General features: G+C 39.7%; 1 protein-coding gene across 1 annotated transcript in view; it reads left to right on the top strand.

The window, feature by feature from the left end:
* Lrrc8d (leucine rich repeat containing 8 family, member D) overlaps positions 1–20,674 on the top strand; it is a gene marked incomplete in the record, with an annotated part of 123,090 nt that extends 102,416 nt beyond the window's left edge. Inside the window, 1 exon segment of the mRNA XM_013514441.1 lies at positions 17,708–20,674. Within this exon segment, the coding sequence (XP_013369895.1) occupies positions 17,710–20,286 (2,577 nt within the window).
* Positions 20,675–20,896: the final 222 nt, after the last annotated feature.

Genomic DNA, 20,896 nt, shown 5'->3' with positions numbered 1-20,896 from the left:
AGTAGTACTTGAAGAAATATTTGCATTACAGATAAGGATTGACCATAAAGTGAGTGTTACCCAAAAAGGAAATAGAAAGGTCAGCTTAGGAACATGAACTTCAGGGAGGTTACCAGGACATCGGACTTGAAATACTTGGTTACTGTTGGTCCCAAGTATTCTGCATGTGGTCATAGCTGGTTGTAAATGAAGCCATGAGGTATTCTCTCTGTCACCAGTGTGCTCAGCTAAATTGAGTGGTGGTCATGGCAGGCGTGTGCTACCAGAAAGTAGACAGAATGACTCTGGGTGGTACTAAGTTGTCCTTATTGACAAAAATGAAGAACAGCTTTGATTAAAAAGTAACCTGGGAATAAAGAGAATAGGAGGAAAAAATGGAAAGAAAGCTTTTGTAAATGAGGGGAAGAGGGGTGGGAGGGAGTGGAAGGGAATGGGAAAAAAAAGAATCAAAATACACACGTACAGCTACAAATTCTCTATGATGAATGTGATCGTTATCTGAAATGCACCAATAACATTAATTTCTTAAAAAGTAGCCAGGAATATAGCTCAGCAGCACAGCACCTGCCTGGCAAGCGCAAGGTCCTGAGTTCGATTGCCAGTACCAATGGAAAAAAATTGTTTAAAAAAGTAGCCTGGGAAGAGGTGAGATGGGGGGAAGGGTTGTTCTGTTTCCTTTTGTTTTGTTTTCTTCAAACCCATCTGGAACTACCTTGAAAGTTTCAGCAGCTGCTACATGTAGGTAAAGGGTTTCACTGCCTCTTTTTTTCCCCCTTCTCCCCCACCTTCCAGAAAACTGTGGCATGCAGAGTTAAACTAGAAGAAGTTTGTAGCTCATGTCCTACCAGTACATTTGTAGTGAAAATTGTTAGAACCAGATACACAAGCATATACTGTAGACAGACTTGTAGAAGGGAATTTTTTTCTACACTGTTTATCTGTTTCATCCCTCATACTTTATTTTGTTTCTGTTGTTTTCATCACTCATACTTTATATTCAGTGATTTTCTGAAATATTTTCTGGCAGGTAATATTGACTGTTCTCTTTCTCAGGGAAAGAATTATTTTTTCCTTGCCATCATGTGTATACATAAGTATCCTCTCCCAGTGCTGCATAATTTGGGTTAATTCCCTGGCTAGTGTTTCCCAGCGTTCTAGGAACAGGATGCATATATTTTTGCTGAAATACAGATCCTCTCAGTTATTGGTACAGGGCCTCTTCTACCTATGGGCAGCTTCAGCTGTTTCCCACTTTGGGCAGTACAAAGACTACTGTTTTCTAAATACATAGGAAATACACACACAGTGCTGTTTAGATTGTTTATGTCTATTTCATGTTTTTTAATTCAAGATTTCTTATTAGAAAATAATTGTAATATGCAACAAACGGCCATGATAAAAGGCCAGTCACTACTCATAAAATAGTGAGGACTAACCTGAAATATCAAATACTTAGAATGGGCTGTAACTGAAATATGTAATATATAATGTCTACAAATTATATGTCTAAAAACACCTAGGTTTTATGCATGTGCCTTACATATGGCATCAGATGTCTCTAGCTCATGTGGATGACAGTCATTCCTGGTTTTACTGGAAGAATCCCTGTTTTTACTTTATCCTGATGGCTCACCTTGTTTAACACTTGTCATCCTCAAAAGCCTCCTAGTTTATATGGTGAATTTTTTTTTTTTTTTCATATTGCTGGTCTCCATTATCAATCCTCTTGTTATATACATGATTGGCATTTTGGATTATTTTGTTTAATATTTATAGTCAAAATGGTGGTAGTGGTCCTTACTCCATCCTTCCCAGAATATTTAAGGTAAGCTCAAACAGATCTTTAAACTCTTGAGCACAAAGACTGTGTCTAGTTTGCTGTACCATCTATATTGCGCAGCACCTAACACACTAAGTCAGACATTTATTGAAAATGTAAGTGGCTATTGGCTTGATAGCTTCATGACAGAAACACTTTGTGAGGTCTAGTATGGGCGAGATAAGTTATCTTCAACCACAAATTTTCAGTGTGTAGTGTTTGAGGTGAATTGCTGAATAAATGAAGTTGCCCTTAATCTTAAATGTTTCTTAATATTAGTAACTTCTGTCATAACTGTGGCTATTAAAACTCCAGTAGTTTATATAATTTGGGGAGAGGGAGATCACCATGAAGCTCTTCTAGTTCTAAATGTCCTCTCAGGGGGCTGGGGATTTAGCTCAGCGGCACAGCGCCTGCCTGGCAAAGCGCAAGGTCGTGAGTTCAATTTCTGCTACCGGGAAAAAAAAAACAAAAACAAACAAACAAAAATGTCCTCTCAGAAGTGTTTAGAAACAAGATTAAACAAATTAAATTTAAAAACACAGACTTCTTTGTTTTATCAAATCCTTTTAAATGGGAAAAAGGTAATATTTAGCTAAGTTTACCAGCTTATCCTAGTTCTAAAAGTATGGCTTTCTGTTACTTTAAAAGGCCAGCCCTTTGGAGGAATTTTAAGTTAGTGCTGAGATGTTTCCTTATGTCAATAGTGAATTTAACTATGACAGAGATTATATTGCCAAAGGCTATATACGATTTTTTAAAGGTCTTGACTGTCCTTAAAGTTTGCATTACAGCCGTGGTACCTCGTTCACAAACTTAATTCTTTGCACGACTCTGGTCACAAACCGAATTGGGTGAGAACGGAATCAAATTCAGTGGTTCAGTGTTGGCCTTATGGGAAGATTTGATTCTGTGCCACTGTATTTGGTTTACACCTTTACTCTCTTAAACACTCCTCATACTGTTTTTTTTGTTTTGTTTTTCCTATTTTCTCACCCACACCCAGCATTCAGGATCCTTTGTTTTTTACTCTCCGTCGTCGCCATGTTGCCAATTCTAGGTTCTCCCCAATCTGTCCAGACATCCAAGTCAATTTCAGGGAGTAGCTGGTAGGGGAACAGTGTGTGTGTTTTGTCACAGTGGTATCTTATTGCCGTGTCACCGATGAGGAGAAGGCCTGAGTTTACACAGTGATAGGAAGCATCATCTGTGTTCCATTTTACAGCTGAACTGGTAAGAGATAGAGATGGGATGAAATCTTAGGGATGCTAATGCCTTAAGCCATGTTCCTACCTATTATGCTCCCTACCTAAAATTGAAATTCTATTTCAAATTAGCTCAATTAAAGAGACTCTAGGGTATTTGTGTACAAATCATGCCTTTTGTTGATTATCTTGTCTGGGATTAAAGTATTTGGTTTTATTCTAATACAGTGGTTACAAACCTTTGGCATGCCTGTTATTGTGTTTTTCTTTTAAGACAAAAGGTGTTAATATATGAGTCATTTTCTTCTAAATTAAAACCTCAGTATTAAGGTTTAATTGCAGTGATGACACTTTGCCATGAATAAGTGGGTTTTGGGGTGCAGTTTGGCGCTTGTCTCTAAGAGGTTTGCCATCTCTGTAATCCTGTCACCCTATGTCTGCACAAGGGAACCCTAGCTGCCACAATACTTCTTGGCCATTGTTTACTTATAAAATGTAAGCTCTTTTTCACATTGATCTAAAGAAAACTCACACAGAATGAAACTGTGTTGCCTTTTCCTATCTCCCTAAAACAAATCATGAAATGTTTTTGTGTCTTTTTGTTTGTTTTACTGGTGTCTATTTTAGTTATTTCAGAAACTATTCTCCTAACATGAATAATCATAGGCTTTGACTGTAGGATTCTTAAGCTAACTCACTTCTGATTATATTGTAATATGTATGTGTTTTCTAAGTGTACTTAAAGGCAAATTTAAGTATTTTGGGTTTTCAAAGTATGTTTTACTCCAAAATTATTCAGTAAAATAGGTATTAATCACTTGTATTTTCGTAACAGTATAATAATATTTTTTCCTGCTAAGATTATGGAGTTCACGATATGTTTCTTATCTGAGCATGTGAGGGCTTATTATTTTTATTTTTATATATAGTCTGCCTGTTTTTTAAAAAATTGGAGGGGCTTCTGGAAAAATTCATTAATAAATTCATGAAAATCAGAGTGCAAGAACAAAGACTAGAACAATGAAATAGAAAATAAAAGAAACCTGGGGTCATGTTTGACACCTTATCCTCACCGTCAGTCATTATAAAGTCTTGTTATTCTTTCTTTGGAAGCTAATAGCTTTATAAACAATCCATGTACTCTGCAGCCTGGTTGTAACCACTACATGCTTCCTTTGCCTTACGTCTTCTGTCAAACCTGTATAGGAAGCCCAGAGTAATCTTTTCATAAAAAGATGCAAGTCTAATTTTCACCCACCCACCCACCCACAGCTAAAAACACATCAACGACTTCCCACTGCCCTTAGTGTGATGAGATCAGACTCAACCTCCAGGGTCTGCAGCATCTCACCGTGCATGTAGTCACTCTCTAAGCTTCCTGCAGTGCCAGAACTCAGTATTCTTAGCTCCCATTTTCTATGGGCCTTTGTGTGTTGGAGGCCAGCCTTCCCCTACACTCTTTCTTCACACCTCACTGCAGCCAGAACTTCCTCAGAAAATCCTCCCTGATCTTGCTGACTGCAGGAAACCCCCCCGGTCCACTTTCATATTTCGGTGCAACCAGGGAATGGTCCAGACTTTCTGAAATCAGAATTTTAAACATTAAAGAAGCTCTCTTTAAGAAAAAGAGCACAAGTGAGAGATGGGAAAGTAGTACTAGGGCTTTTGAAAGGGAGAAAATAGGGTTTTGCCCTTCATGCTTCTTTCATGCATGGCATATCAACAGCTGCCCTTCCTCTCTTGGTAGCTCTTCACAGTGGGCAGCTTCATTCATATAACCTGTGGGGGAGAAGAAATATGTCTGATTTTGCTCACCAGGTTTCCCCAGGAATATGCATAATGTTAATACCTGAGTGTACAGTACAGTATTGGATGGCGCAGTGAATGATTAAATGAAGACTTAGACGAAAGGTAAAGGCTTACAACACCTGTATAAAATGTGCGTGAATTTCACAGAAGCCAAAGCCAAGCAGAGAACATCTGTGTTCCATGGCTCTTTGTATCAGTTCATTATGAAGGGCAAAGTTAGTACTAAGTAGTAAAGTTTTGTAGGATTTCTTATGTAAAACATTTAGTTCAACACAGTGAATGACAACATAGCTTTTACCGTGTGCTTACCATGTGGCAGGCAGTTGTGTGTTACTGGGACACAGTGTTCTGCTTTATTTATTGACTAGAGTACACTGCACATGGTCAGATGGGACACTGTCCACTAGCTCAGGGTCACCTTCTGTCAGAATCCCTGCCCGTTTGCCCGTCTGTTCTAAAGGGCAGAAAACCCCATGCTGAACGAGGAGGAGGCCTGAGGCTTTGGCAGCCTCATAAGCTCAAGGATACTTCGCCAGCGGAGCTCCTTCCCCCCTGGCTTTTCATGTCACCTGTTGTATACTGAGACAGTCTTGCTTGCCTCTGCCCCGGAGATCATGCCAGTTTATCACCTCCCTCCCACCAGGAGAGTGATCTAGTGGAGATATGCCTACGCTCACTTTTGTCTTGGTTTCCATATTAAAATACTTCATTATGAGCCAAACTGCCCACACATGGTCTATTAGAATGAGTGAGCTTCAGAATAACCTCTTTCAGAGAGCTATAATGTGTTGTCATATGGGATGTTGAAAATGCCTGTCAAAGCTGGTCATTTTAACTTTGGCATAATTAATAGTGACCTTTTCTCGCGGATGGCATTTGGTTCAGGTTCAGGGCCTTCAAAGCACTGTCCTCAAATGCTGCTATAGGTCTTCCTGATTCCTTCTCCTGACAAACCTTTATTAAGTGCCTCTTCTGTGCTGCACCCTGGGACAAGCAGATAAAAGAAACTCACCTCCCCTGAGGGGAGGAACTCAGACCACTTGGAAAAGGAGTAAGGGAACCAGAACTGAGGTTGTGCGAGTGTCTCCAAACAACCATTTTCTGACACTGCATTAACTTCTTTTCGTAGTGGCTTCAGTCTCCATACCAAGGAGCTCTTTCGACTAAATAAGCCACCTATCAAAAGGTTACAATTTGTATTAATACTTACCTTCCTGCTATTGCAGGGGGCCATACTGAAGGTTGAACGCAGGGCTGTCTCACTAAGCTACAATTCTCAGCCCTTTGTTTTATTTTTATTTTTGAGTCAGAATCCTGCTAAGTCACCGTGTTGCCCAGTCTGGGCTCAAACTTAGAATCTTCCTGCTCAGTGTCCTAGAGCGCTGGCATTACCATTCTGTGCCACCAAGCCCAGTTTATCTTCCTATCTTTGAAAAGTGTTTGAGGGTAGTAGCATAAGCACTTGGTCAAGGTGTTTAGGTGCTTTCTAGCAGTCTTTACCACGTGTACAAGGAGTAAGACTGGCAGGCTGTCCCCACCATCCCTATCCAGATCAGAGTGATCCATGGGTCTGTGATTAGCTGGCTGTTCTGTCCCAGAGAATTGGAAGAGAATGTGGCAAGCTTGTGGGCCCATGGAAAGCTGCTTAGGGTTTCAGGGAGCTACATCCTATGATGTCCCTTTTTCTTTAGCCCAGTTTCAGGCATGTGCTGTACATACTGCAGAAGAAATAGCCAAGGTGAGTAAACAGAAAAGGGAAATTGTCCGTTTGGGACTAAGGGATCTGTCTTACAGATGGAAAGAAGGAAATTTAGAAATGCAAGCATAGCTAGCCTTAGAAATCTCCTCAGGCGGCTAGCCAGATGTGAGGGTACATACCTGTAATCCCAGCACTCTGAGAGGCTGAGGCAGCAGGATCACAAATTCAAGCCTATGCTGGGCAGTTTAGCAATTAGTGGGACCCTACCTCAGAATTAAAAAGGGTTAGGGATGTAGCTCATTACAAAGGCAGAAAAGAAAATCTCTCTGGCTGCTTTGTAAACTGGATTGAGGGTAGGATTGTAAGGATTTGACTCACTCTTGGCTTGGAATGGCTTTCTTTCAAGCCTTTGTTAAAGTCCATCAGCTGCTGGACCTTCTCTTACGGGCCAGTCCAGCTGTCGCCATTATACCTGTTCATTTTGTTTTCTGTAAGATGCTTTCACACTAAGAGCATAATTTTAAACTATTCCCTTCTTTAATCCCCGGAACCTAGATCTAGCACGAAGAGAGTACTCTAAACACTTACTACATGAAATCATGTTTCTAGTAGAAGGTGTCATACCATGTGGAGCCCATAGGAACTAAAGCATTTGTGAACTTTTGTTGTCCTGATTTCATGGTTAAGGCAATGCTAGTGATAATTCATAGAGCAACTCTATGGTTTTGTGAAATAAAATGTGGAAGCATTGAGTTGTCATCTCCTTTGTATTGTTCCATGATGAGACCTCTCATATAGGTCTTTAGAACTGAGAGCTAGGACAAAAAGCAAGAAATTCACAGTACTATCTTAATACATTTTTGTTAATTCCTAAGATAGCTTGCCTTAGATCTGTTAACGTATATTTAAAATTTTTTCCTTGGCTTTGAAGCAGAATTTCTCTGCGAATAGTAGTACTCTTAAGAACAACCCTAAAAGAGATACTGAGATATCTTTGGGTAAAGCTCTTTTTATATTTCACAAGTTCTAAACTTTCTGTGGTCCTCTTCCTTCAGGTGTTAAATGGATTTATTTAAAAGCTTTTAGTGGTTAATAAAATGAGTGGATTTTGCCCATCGTGAAATCTGATAGTAGTAGGTTTTCTATAAGAAACTTTTTTAATTGAGGGGTTTCCCCATAAAAATTTGTTTTAGTTATTTTCAAAACCCCAAAATAGTATTGAAGGGAACTTTTCTTCCCTCAGTACTGGAGCTTGAACTTCAAGATCTCACACTAAGCTATATCCCTAGACTTTTTTTTGAAACTGGGTCTCAGCTAATTGGCCAGGATGTGCTCAAACTTGTGATGATCTTGCCTCAGCCTCCCAAACAGCTGAGATTATAGGTGTGTGCCACCATACCTGTTTGGGCACTGTTTCTAAAAATGTAATTTCTTACAGTCTTTTAAGAGAGAGTGATCCTAGTGAAATGTTTTATTTGTATTTAGAATTATATTTTCAATAAAGTACCTTGCATAACTATAGTATCCATTATAGCTGAGTGTTATATAAAACCAGTAATACAGAGATCTATCCAAAAAAATGAAATTATACCTTCTTCACCATTTTGGAGCTGAAGCATTTGTTATTTTCTCTAATAGTATGAAGTTTTGATATCTGACTTAGGTGTATGTACTCTATGTACATGCACATGCATGTTTATGTGTGTTGGGGGAGGGTCATCTGTGGTGATGCTGGAGTTTATCAGCTCTTTATAAACTTCCAGTTGGTCGCCTTTGACTTATTTCAGTGAAGGATTTGAGAGTTTAACCGTCACCAGTCTCTTGGATATTCTCCCTTTGCCTTGTTGGATCAAAAACAGGGGACTTTCTTCTACAGAATCTAGAGGTAGTAAATGAAAGTTGGTATTTGATTAAGTAGGAAGATCATTGTCTACATGAAAAATTATTAGATTGATTAAGCAAGCCATTTACTTTTTCATACATTACACTTTTTAAATAACATTTCAAAGCCATAATAGTCATACTAAAGACCTCCATGTCTAGCAAGACCTAACTTTTAAAATTTTTAAGTAATCCTATACAATATTTCAGGATTACCGTATGTACATAGTGCTGCATACTAGTTCAGAATTCAAGAAATTGTTGCAACAGTTTTTAAACACCAAATTTGTGAGGTTTTTTGTTTATTTTTTTCATTCTGATTCAGTAGGTACCTCTGGGGGCTTAGTTTTTGCCAGACACCCACAAATGGAGTGTTTCTAATACACTTACCCTGTGAGGTTGTAATGAAGATGTGACAGGTGAAGCATGGATGCTCAAAGAGGAGTAAGTAAAGTCCTAAAGATTTTTTTCTGAACCAACTCATTGTAACAAAATTACATAATGCAATCATTTTAAAACATATTCAACTCAGAATGTAGCCTAGTATGAACAGGTACAATAGGGTAGAACTTTTATCTACTTTTAGTATCGAGTTTCTATTAATGGTAAACAAAGATTGAGGGCTTCTACATTTTAACAACTTTATTGAAATGAAATCCAAATACCATATCGTTTACCCGCTGAAAGTATACAATTCAGTGCTCTTTAGTATACCCACCTCTCATTTTAACCTGATGTTGGTGTTGGTGTGTGTGTGTGTGTGTGTGTGCTTGCAGTAAGGGAAGTTGAAGTCAGGGGCACTCCACCACGGAGCTACATCCTCAGCCCTTTTTGGTTTTTGAGACAGGATCTCCCTAAATTGCTGGGCTTGAAGTTGCAATCCTCTTGCCTCAACTTCCCTGAGTGCTGGGATTGTAGGCATGTGCTACCAAGCCCCACTGATTCATTAATTTTTGAACCTGGTTTATTGGTTGCTGGCCTACTTTTGACCATATAGTTGAATAAGAAAACAGGAACTGGGTCATAAGCATGAAAAAACTTAGATTGAATCCCTGTTAATTGTTGCTTCAATTTTTGTTACTTTTTAAAAATTTTATTATTTTTTCCTCGTCTCTCTCCATCCAAAGCCCAGTGACTTCCTTCTTACAAAAAGTTCTGGTTTAAAAAAGCTTTCTTGACTTCCATGAGAAATGTTTGCTTACATTTGGCTGATTTTTCAACTGTTGCATCAATGAAGAAAAAATATTAGAATGTGAATTTCACTTCTTCATGATTCACTTCTTCATAATGTAATTTTAAGTCCTTTGCAGTAGACGTACTATGCATTAAAGGAGAACCCAAAGAATATATGCAATTATAATTGCTAATTAATTGTGCCTTACTTAGGTTAAAAAAAAAAACCCACACAAATTTCCTGATAACCATTTATAGCCAGTCTGAGTTCAGACTTACTAAGCAGATCAGAGCTCAAGATACCAGGATTCAGCTAAGTGCTAATCTCCTCTCTCTTTGACTTGATTTCTCATTGAAAAGTCACCTGAGAATGATAATGTTACTTAATACACCATATTATGTGAATATATATTTGATATACCTTACACACATGCATGTACACTCACTCAGTATATGAAAGTTGCGTTTCAGAGTACTGTTGCATCTTTAGTTCAGTTAATGGTTGAAACCACTTCCTGAAAGGTAGGAAAGACAAATGTCATTCATTACATCAGTGTTTGGTGGATAAAAATGGAGTAAAACACATATTAGTTCAAGTCCTGTGTTTCAGGTTCAAGCTAGTTAGTGACCAGTGGTCCCAGAAAGTACTGGTTTCCTGCTTTATGGCCAGGGTACCTTAGTGTCATCCATTCCTGGCTTACCCTAAGGTGTGGTACCTGTACAGGGCTATAGCAGACCAAAACTGGGAAAACACCATTAATCTCCCTGGCTGGAGTGAAGAGACCTGCTTTCCCTGGAGTACCAAGGGCTGAAACTGGCATAGAAAGAAGGTACATATGGTGGAGGAACTTGGCAATGTGCAGAAGCTCTGGCCAGGAAAGGCTGGATGTGTATAGATGGAGCATATGTGGGGTATTGCCTCAGTCTCACCCAGCCTTCATAGACTGCTCTAGCCTGCTGAAGAGCTATGATTTCCCTTGACAGGTAAAGAAATAGGTTTGCAAAGTTAAGCTATGGAAGCCAAATAATTACTGGAGTCCTGTATTTAAAATCCCATCTAAGGCCACAGCATAGGTTCTCTACCATCTCTTATTTTTCATGTTTGTGGCACTTTGTATAGTTTGTAAACTGCTTTCTTATGTAAGTTCTCAGTTGATTCTTACAATAACTTGTGATTTAGTCATTCTTACTGCCCAGTAGTATAAAGCTTAGAAGCTTAAATGACCTCTCTGACCAAATTAAGTGAGGGCTAATGAAATCTCTTTGTGTGTTCCAGTGTCTGTGTTGTTAGCCAAGGGTTGACTGCTGAAGGAAGTAATCTCTCTTGTCCTTGGCTTGGGGTGACAGCGTGATGAAAGCTGTGTAATCACCACTGCCTCTAAGGCAGTCTTTAAGGACATCCAGAAGTCAGGGACATCACCAACCATGTGCCAGGCACTGTGGGGTGGGGGGCAGCTGGGCAGCGATGATACAGATAGTCCTTGTGTGCAAGGGGCTCCCAGTTTGATGGGGACGATAAGCAGTGAGAAGTTAAGAAAACCGCTCTGACCTGGTAACTATAAAGCACAGGAGAGTCTCAGGCCAGGGCAGGCCTAAGTCTGCATGTGCTGAGTGGGAGGACTTCACTGAGGGCTGGTTCTTAAGGTGAGATAAGAAGGAGCAGGGACAGCATTGGAGGGGGTAGGGAATACAGTTTGACCCAAGAAATATAAATGCAGAGGTGCAGAGACGTGATGGAAATTATGTGTTAGAGAAACTACCAGTAATTCTAATGCAGTACCCCATTTCATTTTTCTATTCTTTTACTGATAGGCATTTGGATAGCTTCCACTTCGAGGCTATTATGTGCCATTACAAGCATTCTTATATGTGTCTTATGACAGGTATATGTTTGTCCTAAGTATACACTTAGCAATTATAGAGTATGCATATATTTAGTTTTGGAGATAATACCAAAGTGTTTCCCAGTGTGGTCATGCAGATTCCCAAATGTTTCAATTGCTCCTATATCCTCACCAACACCTATCTTTAATTTTAGGAATTCTGGCGGTATTATAATATTATATAACATTTCTAAAAATGGAGCCATTCCCTTGATCCTCAAAGCCTAAAACTAAACTTTTCACCTACTTACTTCTGAGAATGCAAAAGCAGGGAATTTTATCAGATGTAAAACTCGTAAGGCTGTACTTGGTGTGTGGAAGAAAAATAGCAAGCAATCTAATTGAAGAAACTAGGATTGGCCGGGCGAGGAGGCACACGCCTGTAATCCCAGCACTCGGGAGGGAAGCTGAGGCAGGAGGATCATTGCGAGTTCGAGACCAGCGAGGCTACAAAGTGAGCTCAAGGCAAGCCTGAACTGCACAGGGAGACCATGTCTCAAAAAGCCAGAAAGAGGCGGGGGGAGGAAGAGGGGGAGAGGGAAAGGGAAAGAGAAAGAAATAAACGAAACTAGGATTGGAAACAGTTAACGGTTAGGTAGTATGACAGGTTGACAGGAAAAATAGTTCTTGAGCTGGGAATTAAAGAGTAAGAGTTCGCAGAAAGAAAAAAGAAATGGGCTAGATGATATGCAGGGGCATAAAAACCTTGGCGGAGTGGCTCGGTAGATAGTATGGTGGAAGATAACTCATTGGAGCTTGGAGTTGTTGCATGCTCTTCTGAAGTTAATTGGCTTTATTACCCTTGCTGGAAAGGTGCAGAACAAAGTAAAGTTCTAGTACCGTGTTGCTGTGTTCTCTGCCACTACCTTTTCACTCTTGCTTTGTCCTCTGGGAATGCAGTCAGCTTCTTTCCCTGGGGATCAAAGCATTCCTATTGTGAGGTGCATGAAAACCACCACCGAAGCTTTGACAGCTTCAAAATATCACCACTTACAAAAAATCCCACAGATTCTCTGCTGTGTGTGCCTCTATTTTTATGCCGAGCCATGGTGTGGAGTTTTATTTTTACATGGCCCCAGGTTGCTTTGTGGTGGCAATTCATTTTATAAAATGCCCAGTGCTGTATGTATTGATTAGTAAGTGCTCCTGGAATGTTAATGCAGCCAAGAATCATAATCAAGCTCTCATACATTTCTTTCATTGATGGAGCACTTCTGTGTGTCTGGCTTTGGAAGGAAGATGACCATAATCCCTGACTCATTTTGTTAAGCTTGTGGGAAATCATATAAGCAAACACTGTGGCTTTGGGGTGAGGACTAAATGAAAAGGTAGAGGCAGAGAACACAGCAGCATAGACCTGATGAGGACTGTGATGGGCAGAAGTGGAGTCCTGTGCCAGGACATTGGAGGAGCACCGCACTTAGCCTAGAGGACAGGGAAGCTTCCTGGGAAAGACAACAGAAACCGGGTAGTCTGGTGACAGGAGTGTGAAGGAGGTATTTTAAGTAGAGGAAACAGTGGGAGAAGGACTGACAACAAGGGAGAATGGCTTTTTGGAGATACTGGAAGTTACAAGGATAGCACTGCAGGCATCTGGAGATGACAAAGGTTGAATCACAGGACCTTGTATTGGTTGGTTAGCTTTTCTACTGCTGGAACTCACATCTTGCCACCAAATGCCTTTAGTGCCCTGAGTTTTGGTCTTCTTTCAGTCTTCTTCCTTTCTACCTATCTATTTCTTCTCCCTTTTAGAATGGGAATGTTTAACTTATGCCATTGTATGTTGGATGAACTCTTTGATTTGTACAGGGACTCACACCTAAGAATTTGCCTTGAGCCTCTGACTAACTTTTAAGCAATGCTTGAACCGTAAGTGATTCTTGGATATGGATTGAATATATTTTGCATAATGAGAGGGACATGAGCCTTTGAGGACTAGGAACAGAATGTGATGGTTTAGATATGAAATGTCCCTCAGAAGTGTCATATGTTTAGAGGTGGGGCTTTTAGAACGTGCTTGGGTCATGGTGGCATTATATCTATCAGTGGGTTAATGCAGTGATGAGTTTGTAGCTGAATATGCCAGTAGGAGGTCAGGCCCAGTTGGAGGAGATAGATCCCTGGTGCTGGGGCTGGGGATGTAGCTCAGCGACAAAGCGCCTGCCTGACAAGCCCAAGGTTGTGAGTTCGGTTCCCGGTACTGGAGGAAAAAAAAAAAAAAAAGATCCCTGGTGCTGTTCCTTTGCAGGGTGTATCTCTGTCTGTACTGTCTGCTTTCTGGCTGCCATAGGTTGAGCAGATTTCTTCTATAAGCTCTTCTGCCATGCTTTTCCTACATTGGAGTCAGCAGACTAGGTTTTGTGGGGTTTTTTTGTTTTGGTTTGGTTTGGTTTGGTTTGGTTTTTCTCCAGTACTGGGAATCGAACTCACAACCTCGCACTTACCAGGCAGGTGCTGTGCCACTGAGCTAAATCCCCAGCCTGCAGGCCAGGTTTTGAAACTATGAGTCAAAACAAACTTCTCCTTTAAGTAGATGGTCTGAGGTACACTATCTTCTTCCAACAAGAAGAAAGCTGACCAATATGTTTGGTTGTGTCTTTTTTTTTACAAACCCTGGATACCAGGCATTTCATTCTTAGCCCTAAAGTCAGGGAATGTGATTTTTAGCAGTTTTCACAAATTACAAGAACAACTCAGTAGATTAGAGTTAGCATCAGAGAGCTTAGCAGGCACCTCTGACATAGAATGGTTAAAATCTGTTTTTCATTCTTCATTTTAAAAAATGTATTCCTAAAATCTTGAGTATTTGCCTTGCTTTTTTTTAAAGTGACTTTTTATAATACAGAATAGTGATAATTCATTTTAGGGGAATTGGTACACATCTTGATCATTTTTTATTTTTTTACTCCTCTCCCCCCCACCAGCTCCAAGAGTTTACCATCTAGCTGGCTGCTATCACTTCTTTATTTTATTCATTCATTTATATTTTAGGCTCCTTAGAGAAAACATGTGACATTTAACTTTCAGAGACTTTGATTCTGCCTTTCTGAGTCTGATTTTGCTTATCATGATGGTATCAGGTTTTATTTGCCTGCAGATACCATATGTTCATTTTTCTTTGTGTTCATATTTCTTTCTTTGTATATGTATTCCATTACATATTCATCCCACATTTTCTTTTATCCGTGTATCTGTTGATGGGCATCCAGGCTGTTTCCAGAGCTTGCTATTGTTAATTGTGCTGGTATACATACAGGTATGCATGTGTCACTATACAGTGATATCTAGGTATTTGTTGTTAATTGGTTCCAGTAGTAGGTATAATGAGTACCAAAAACAGTACCAAACAGATTATTTTGACTGGAGAGTGCAGCAAGTTACGAAGCAGTTGACACTGAAAAGTTCTGGTTTGGGTATCGAGTATCAAACAAATGAGTACTTGGAGGGTATGCAGGGGGGATTAAGCCATTGAATACCAAATTCAATGAGTTTCAAAGCAGTCCAGTACCAACATATGACTGTAGTACATGGTATCTTTAATTCTTTCAAGAATATACCCTGGAGAGATATAGCTGGGTCAAATGGTAGTTTTAGTTTTAGTTTTTGAGGGACCCCCACCCTGATTTCCATAGTGGTTGTATGATTTTACATTCCTACCAACACTGTAAAGTCTTGCTCTTCCTGCCTCCAAATTCCTTCCTGTGTGTGTGTGTGTGTGTGTGTGTGTGTGTGTGTGTGTTCAGTATAGCCATTCTGACTGGGATAAGATGAAATCTTAAAATTATTTTGATTTGTATTTCCCTAATGGCCAAAGATGTCAAATATTTTCATATACTTATTGGCCATTTATACTTCTGAGAAGTATTATTCAATTCATTTGCCCGTTTTTTTACATGCATCATTTGTTTTGGGTTTTGTTGTTTGCTTGTTTTTTGTGTTCTTTATATGTTCTAGATATTGGTCCTTCATTGGAAAAATAGCTAGCAAAATCTGTTCCAATTCTGTAGATTTTCTTTTCACTCTTGTTTTCTTTTTTGCAGTTTTTTTAACTTGATGTAATCCCATTTGTTGATTCTTGGTATTATTTTCTGTGCTGTTGGTGTTCTATTCATAAAGTCCACGTGTGTGCTAAAATGTTTCCCTATTTTATCTTCCAGCAGTTTCAAACTTTTTTTCTCTAGGTCTTTGATCCACTTAGTGGTCAGCTTTGCTGTTTTTGTTCAGCAGAGCTTTTAACTATTCTAGGCCTTATATTTTAGGATTCTTTGTCTAGTTCTATGAAGGATGTTGTTGATATTTTAATAGGGATTTCATTGACTCTGCAGATTACTTTTGGAAAATTGCCATTTTCATGATACTATTTCTTTCAATATAAGAGTAAGTAATGTCTTTACATTTTCTAGTGACATCTTCAATTTCTTTTTTTAGATTTTTGTAATTTTCATTATACAGGTCTTTTACCTCCTTACGTTAATCTCTCAATTTTTAATTTTTTTAAACCATTGTGAATGGAATTGTTTTCCTGATTTCTTTCTAGGTGGGTTCATTATTGTGTAGAAATGCTGTTTATTTGTATTTATTTATCTTGTATCCTATGTTTTTCTACCATTTAACATTTCATTAATTTTTTAAAAGAAATAATTTTATTTTTTAATATTCAAATACAAGAATCTCTTGACAAAGCATAATACGATATTTTTGAAGAAGTCATACCTTCCAAATTTGAGAAGATAAAATAAACATTTGGCTTATGTATGTGATTACAGAAGCCCACTTCCCATTACTTGCCTTTATAAACACTGTATTTTACTTGATTATTTCCAGAATGACTATTCTTGTAATTTACTATTTCAAAAAAACTAGTTTGTGGTCAAGCTGCTAGCTGGTCATGAATAGTGACCATATTATCGAGTGTCTGGTCACAAGGACTCCTTCCGTGGCTGCTGGAGTCACCTGCTTTGATAGACACCAAGTGTCTTACTGGTCATAACTTATTCAGCAGCAGCATCACTGATTATTTCATGCCCACTTGGGTCTTTGGCCCTCTTTTCATTCTCCATGCTTTCCATAGGTTCTGGACCAAAGGCCAGAGTTTCAGCAATTCCAAATATATATACCAAGACTCCTTAGATTATAGACCCTAGTTTCAGCTGTTTATGGGACTCAAAAAGAGGTATAGCAGTCTTGCAGTCGTTACATAATTTAAATTTCCAGCGAATCTTAGAAGCTGTTATCCGTCTTATACACATGAGAAACATAAACCTTCGAGAATCATACTTCAGTAAGTGCTGCTGGACTCAGTCTGAAGTACAGTATCAAGTGTTTAACAAGGCACACAAACCCTTCAATGTTGACTTACAAAAGATTAACTTCATAAGATCTTATAAGATAAACAAATGACAGATGCTGGAAGAATAAAAGGGGAAATAGAAGGAAGGAGAAAAAGGAATTGAAATGTGTTGTGTACATGTGCCAGTTCCCTACAGTGAATGCAATAATTATGAATTGCAAACATGTACTAATAAAAATAAAAACAAATCATTTCACACTCCTACCCCAAAGCGTCACTCTTAACCTTGAATTAATCCAGTTCACAACAAAAGCCATCCTGCTCTCCCATCTTCCTTCCAGGTCCAGTACTGTTTCAGTCACTTTCCTCATTGCTGAGACAAAACCCACAGCTTAAAAGAGGAGAGGCTTCTTTTGACTGCGTTTCAGAAGTTTCAGTCCCTGATTGGGAGGCACAGCCACAGAAACGGCACAGTGGGAAGAGGCAGTCGGGGAGGAAAGCTGCTCACCTCATGGTGGCCGGGAAGCAGATCAGGCTCCCAGGGGCCCTCCTCTTCCAGCTAGGCCCCTCCTCCTGACAGCACCTCACTGTGAACTCAACAGTGGATTAGTCCACTGTTATATCACCCCCATGCTCCCAGTACCCTTCGGGAGGCGCCCCAGATCTAAACCATAACCTTCAGACTTGCTACAGCCTGCTGTTACTTCTTACCTAGAATCTTTATTTTTTTTCCTTCTCCTAAGAAGAAAAAAAAAACCCTACTGTACTAGAAACAAGTGACTCTCTCCCTCATGTATAGTTCTCTTTTTCATTTTTTACCACACGTGTCTTGGACAAAAAGATAGGACCTGGATGAGAAACTTTAGTTTGGAGCTGACATAGGGTTTTTCCTCTTTTACTGTGAGCACTTGCAGCTCCATAACAATGTCTTGTTTTCTTGTTTTCTAGGAATGTTTACCCTCGCAGAAGTTGCTTCCCTTAATGACATTCAGCCAACTTACAGAATCCTGAAACCATGGTGGGACGTGTTTATGGATTACCTGGCTGTTGTTATGTTGATGGTAGCCATCTTTGCAGGAACCATGCAACTTACCAAAGATCAGGTGGTCTGCTTGCCAGTGTTGCCATCTCCTGTAAGCTCAAAGGCACACACGCCACCCGGAAATACTGATGTCACCACTGAGGTCCCGAAGATGGAAGCAGCCACTAGCCAAGACCAAGACAGGCGGATAACGAATGACATTTCCTTTGGTACATCTGCTGTGACACCTGACATACCTCTCAGAGCCACATATCCTCACCCAGATGCCACAGTTCCAAATCAGGAGGCAAGGAAAGAGAAGAAAGATCCAACAGGCCGAAAAACAAACTTGGATTTTCAGCAATATGTATTTATTAACCAGATGTGTTACCATCTGGCCCTCCCATGGTATTCTAAGTACTTTCCATACCTTGCCCTTATCCATACTATTATTCTCATGGTCAGTAGCAATTTTTGGTTCAAATATCCCAAAACATGCTCAAAAGTAGAACATTTTGTTTCAATATTAGGAAAGTGCTTCGAATCTCCTTGGACTACTAAAGCACTGTCTGAGACAGCATGTGAAGACTCAGAGGAAAACAAGCAGAGAATAACAGGTGCCCAGACTCTACCAAAGCATGTGTCCACCAGCAGCGATGAGGGGAGCCCCAGTGCCAGTACCCCAATGATCAACAAAACTGGCTTCAAGTTCTCAGCTGAAAAGCCTGTGATCGAAGTTCCCAGCATGACCATCTTAGACAAAAAAGACGGGGAACAGGCGAAAGCCCTGTTTGAGAAAGTGAGGAAGTTCCGTGCCCATGTGGAAGACAGTGACTTAATCTATAAACTCTATGTGGTCCAAACAGTCATCAAAACAGCCAAGTTCATTTTCATTCTGTGCTACACTGCGAACTTCGTCAATGCAATCAGCTTTGAGCACGTCTGCAAGCCCAAAGTCGAGCACCTGACTGGCTATGAGGTATTTGAGTGCACCCACAACATGGCTTACATGTTGAAAAAGCTTCTCATCAGTTACATTTCCATTATTTGCGTTTATGGTTTTATCTGCCTCTACACTCTGTTCTGGTTATTCAGGATACCTTTGAAGGAATATTCTTTTGAGAAAGTCAGAGAGGAGAGCAGTTTCAGTGACATTCCAGATGTCAAAAATGACTTTGCGTTCCTTCTACACATGGTAGACCAGTATGACCAGCTGTATTCCAAGCGTTTTGGTGTGTTCTTGTCAGAAGTCAGTGAAAACAAACTTAGGGAAATTAGTTTGAACCATGAGTGGACATTTGAAAAACTCAGGCAGCACGTGTCACGCAATGCCCAGGACAAGCAGGAGTTGCACCTGTTCATGCTGTCAGGAGTGCCGGATGCTGTCTTTGACCTCACAGACTTGGATGTGCTAAAACTTGAACTGATTCCAGAAGCTAAAATTCCCGCTAAGATTTCTCAGATGACTAACCTCCAAGAGCTCCATCTCTGCCATTGCCCAGCAAAAGTTGAACAGACTGCTTTTAGCTTTCTCCGCGATCACTTGAGATGCCTTCACGTGAAGTTCACCGATGTGGCTGAAATTCCTGCCTGGGTGTATCTGCTCAAAAACCTGCGAGAGCTGTACTTGATAGGCAATTTGAACTCAGAAAACAATAAGATGATAGGACTCGAGTCCCTCCGAGAGCTGCGGCACCTTAAGATTCTCCATGTGAAGAGCAATTTGACCAAAGTTCCCTCCAACATTACGGATGTGGCTCCACATCTTACAAAGTTAGTCATTCATAATGACGGCACTAAACTCTTGGTACTGAACAGCCTTAAGAAAATGATGAATGTCGCTGAGCTGGAACTCCAGAACTGTGAGCTAGAGAGAATCCCACATGCTATTTTCAGCCTCTCTAATTTACAAGAACTGGATTTAAAGTCAAATAACATACGCACAATTGAGGAGATCATCAGTTTCCAGCATTTAAAACGACTGACTTGTTTAAAATTATGGCATAATAAAATTGTTACCATTCCTCCCTCCATTACCCATGTCAAAAACTTGGAGTCGCTTTATTTCTCCAACAACAAGCTTGAGTCCTTACCAGTGGCAGTATTTAGTTTACAGAAACTCAGATGCTTAGATGTAAGCTACAACAACATTTCAATGATTCCAATAGAGATAGGATTGCTTCAGAACCTGCAGCATTTGCATATCACTGGGAACAAAGTGGACATTCTGCCAAAACAATTGTTTAAATGTGTGAAGTTGAGGACTTTGAATCTGGGTCAAAACTGCATCACCTCCCTCCCAGAAAAAATTGGTCAGCTCTCCCAGCTCACTCAGCTGGAGCTGAAAGGAAACTGCTTGGACCGCTTGCCAGCACAGCTGGGCCAGTGTCGAATGCTCAAGAAGAGTGGGCTTGTTGTAGAAGATCACCTTTTTGACACCCTGCCACTAGAAGTCAAAGAAGCATTGAATCAAGACATAAACGTTCCCTTTGCAAATGGGATTTAAACTGAGATAACACGTGCACATTCCTGTGCAGGAACAACTTCCTAGATTGCAGATGCTCACGTACAAGTTATTGCAAGATAATGCATTTTAGTAGATACATCTTTTAAAATAAAACACAGAGAGGCTGCATAGAAGGCTGATAGAAGACGTAACTGAATGTTCATGTTTGTAGTGTTTGAGGTCATTCATTTCCACACCTTTTTTTCTTTCTTTTCCTTTTTTTCTTCCTTTCTATATATATATTTTTTCTTCTGGGGAAAGGGAAGGAAAAATTATAATCACTAATATTGGTTCTTTTTAAATTGTAACTTGGATGCTGCCGCTACTGAATGTTTACAAATTGCTTGCCTGCTAAAGTAAATGATTAAATTGGTTTTTTCTTACTATATTACCTTTTTTGAGATGTCATGATTTATTTTGTTTAGCTGGTCCAATAGTACTTTAACTCAGATCACTAAAGACACATCAAGCCCTAACTTAGAAATTTAGATTTGCTGCAATGTTGATTTCTTCCCTGTTTTTTTTAAAGCATCTAAAATAAGCACATTTTACAGTGTTTGACAAGTGCTGCTGCTTGTCAGATGAGAATCCCATTTTGTAAATTTTTACA

The sequence above is a fragment of the Chinchilla lanigera genome, unplaced genomic scaffold, assembly GCF_000276665.1.
Source record: "Chinchilla lanigera isolate Chin_1 unplaced genomic scaffold, ChiLan1.0 scaffold00022, whole genome shotgun sequence".
Taxonomy (NCBI): domain Eukaryota; kingdom Metazoa; phylum Chordata; class Mammalia; order Rodentia; family Chinchillidae; genus Chinchilla; species Chinchilla lanigera.
This window is presented reverse-complemented; position numbering and strand designations above follow the sequence as displayed.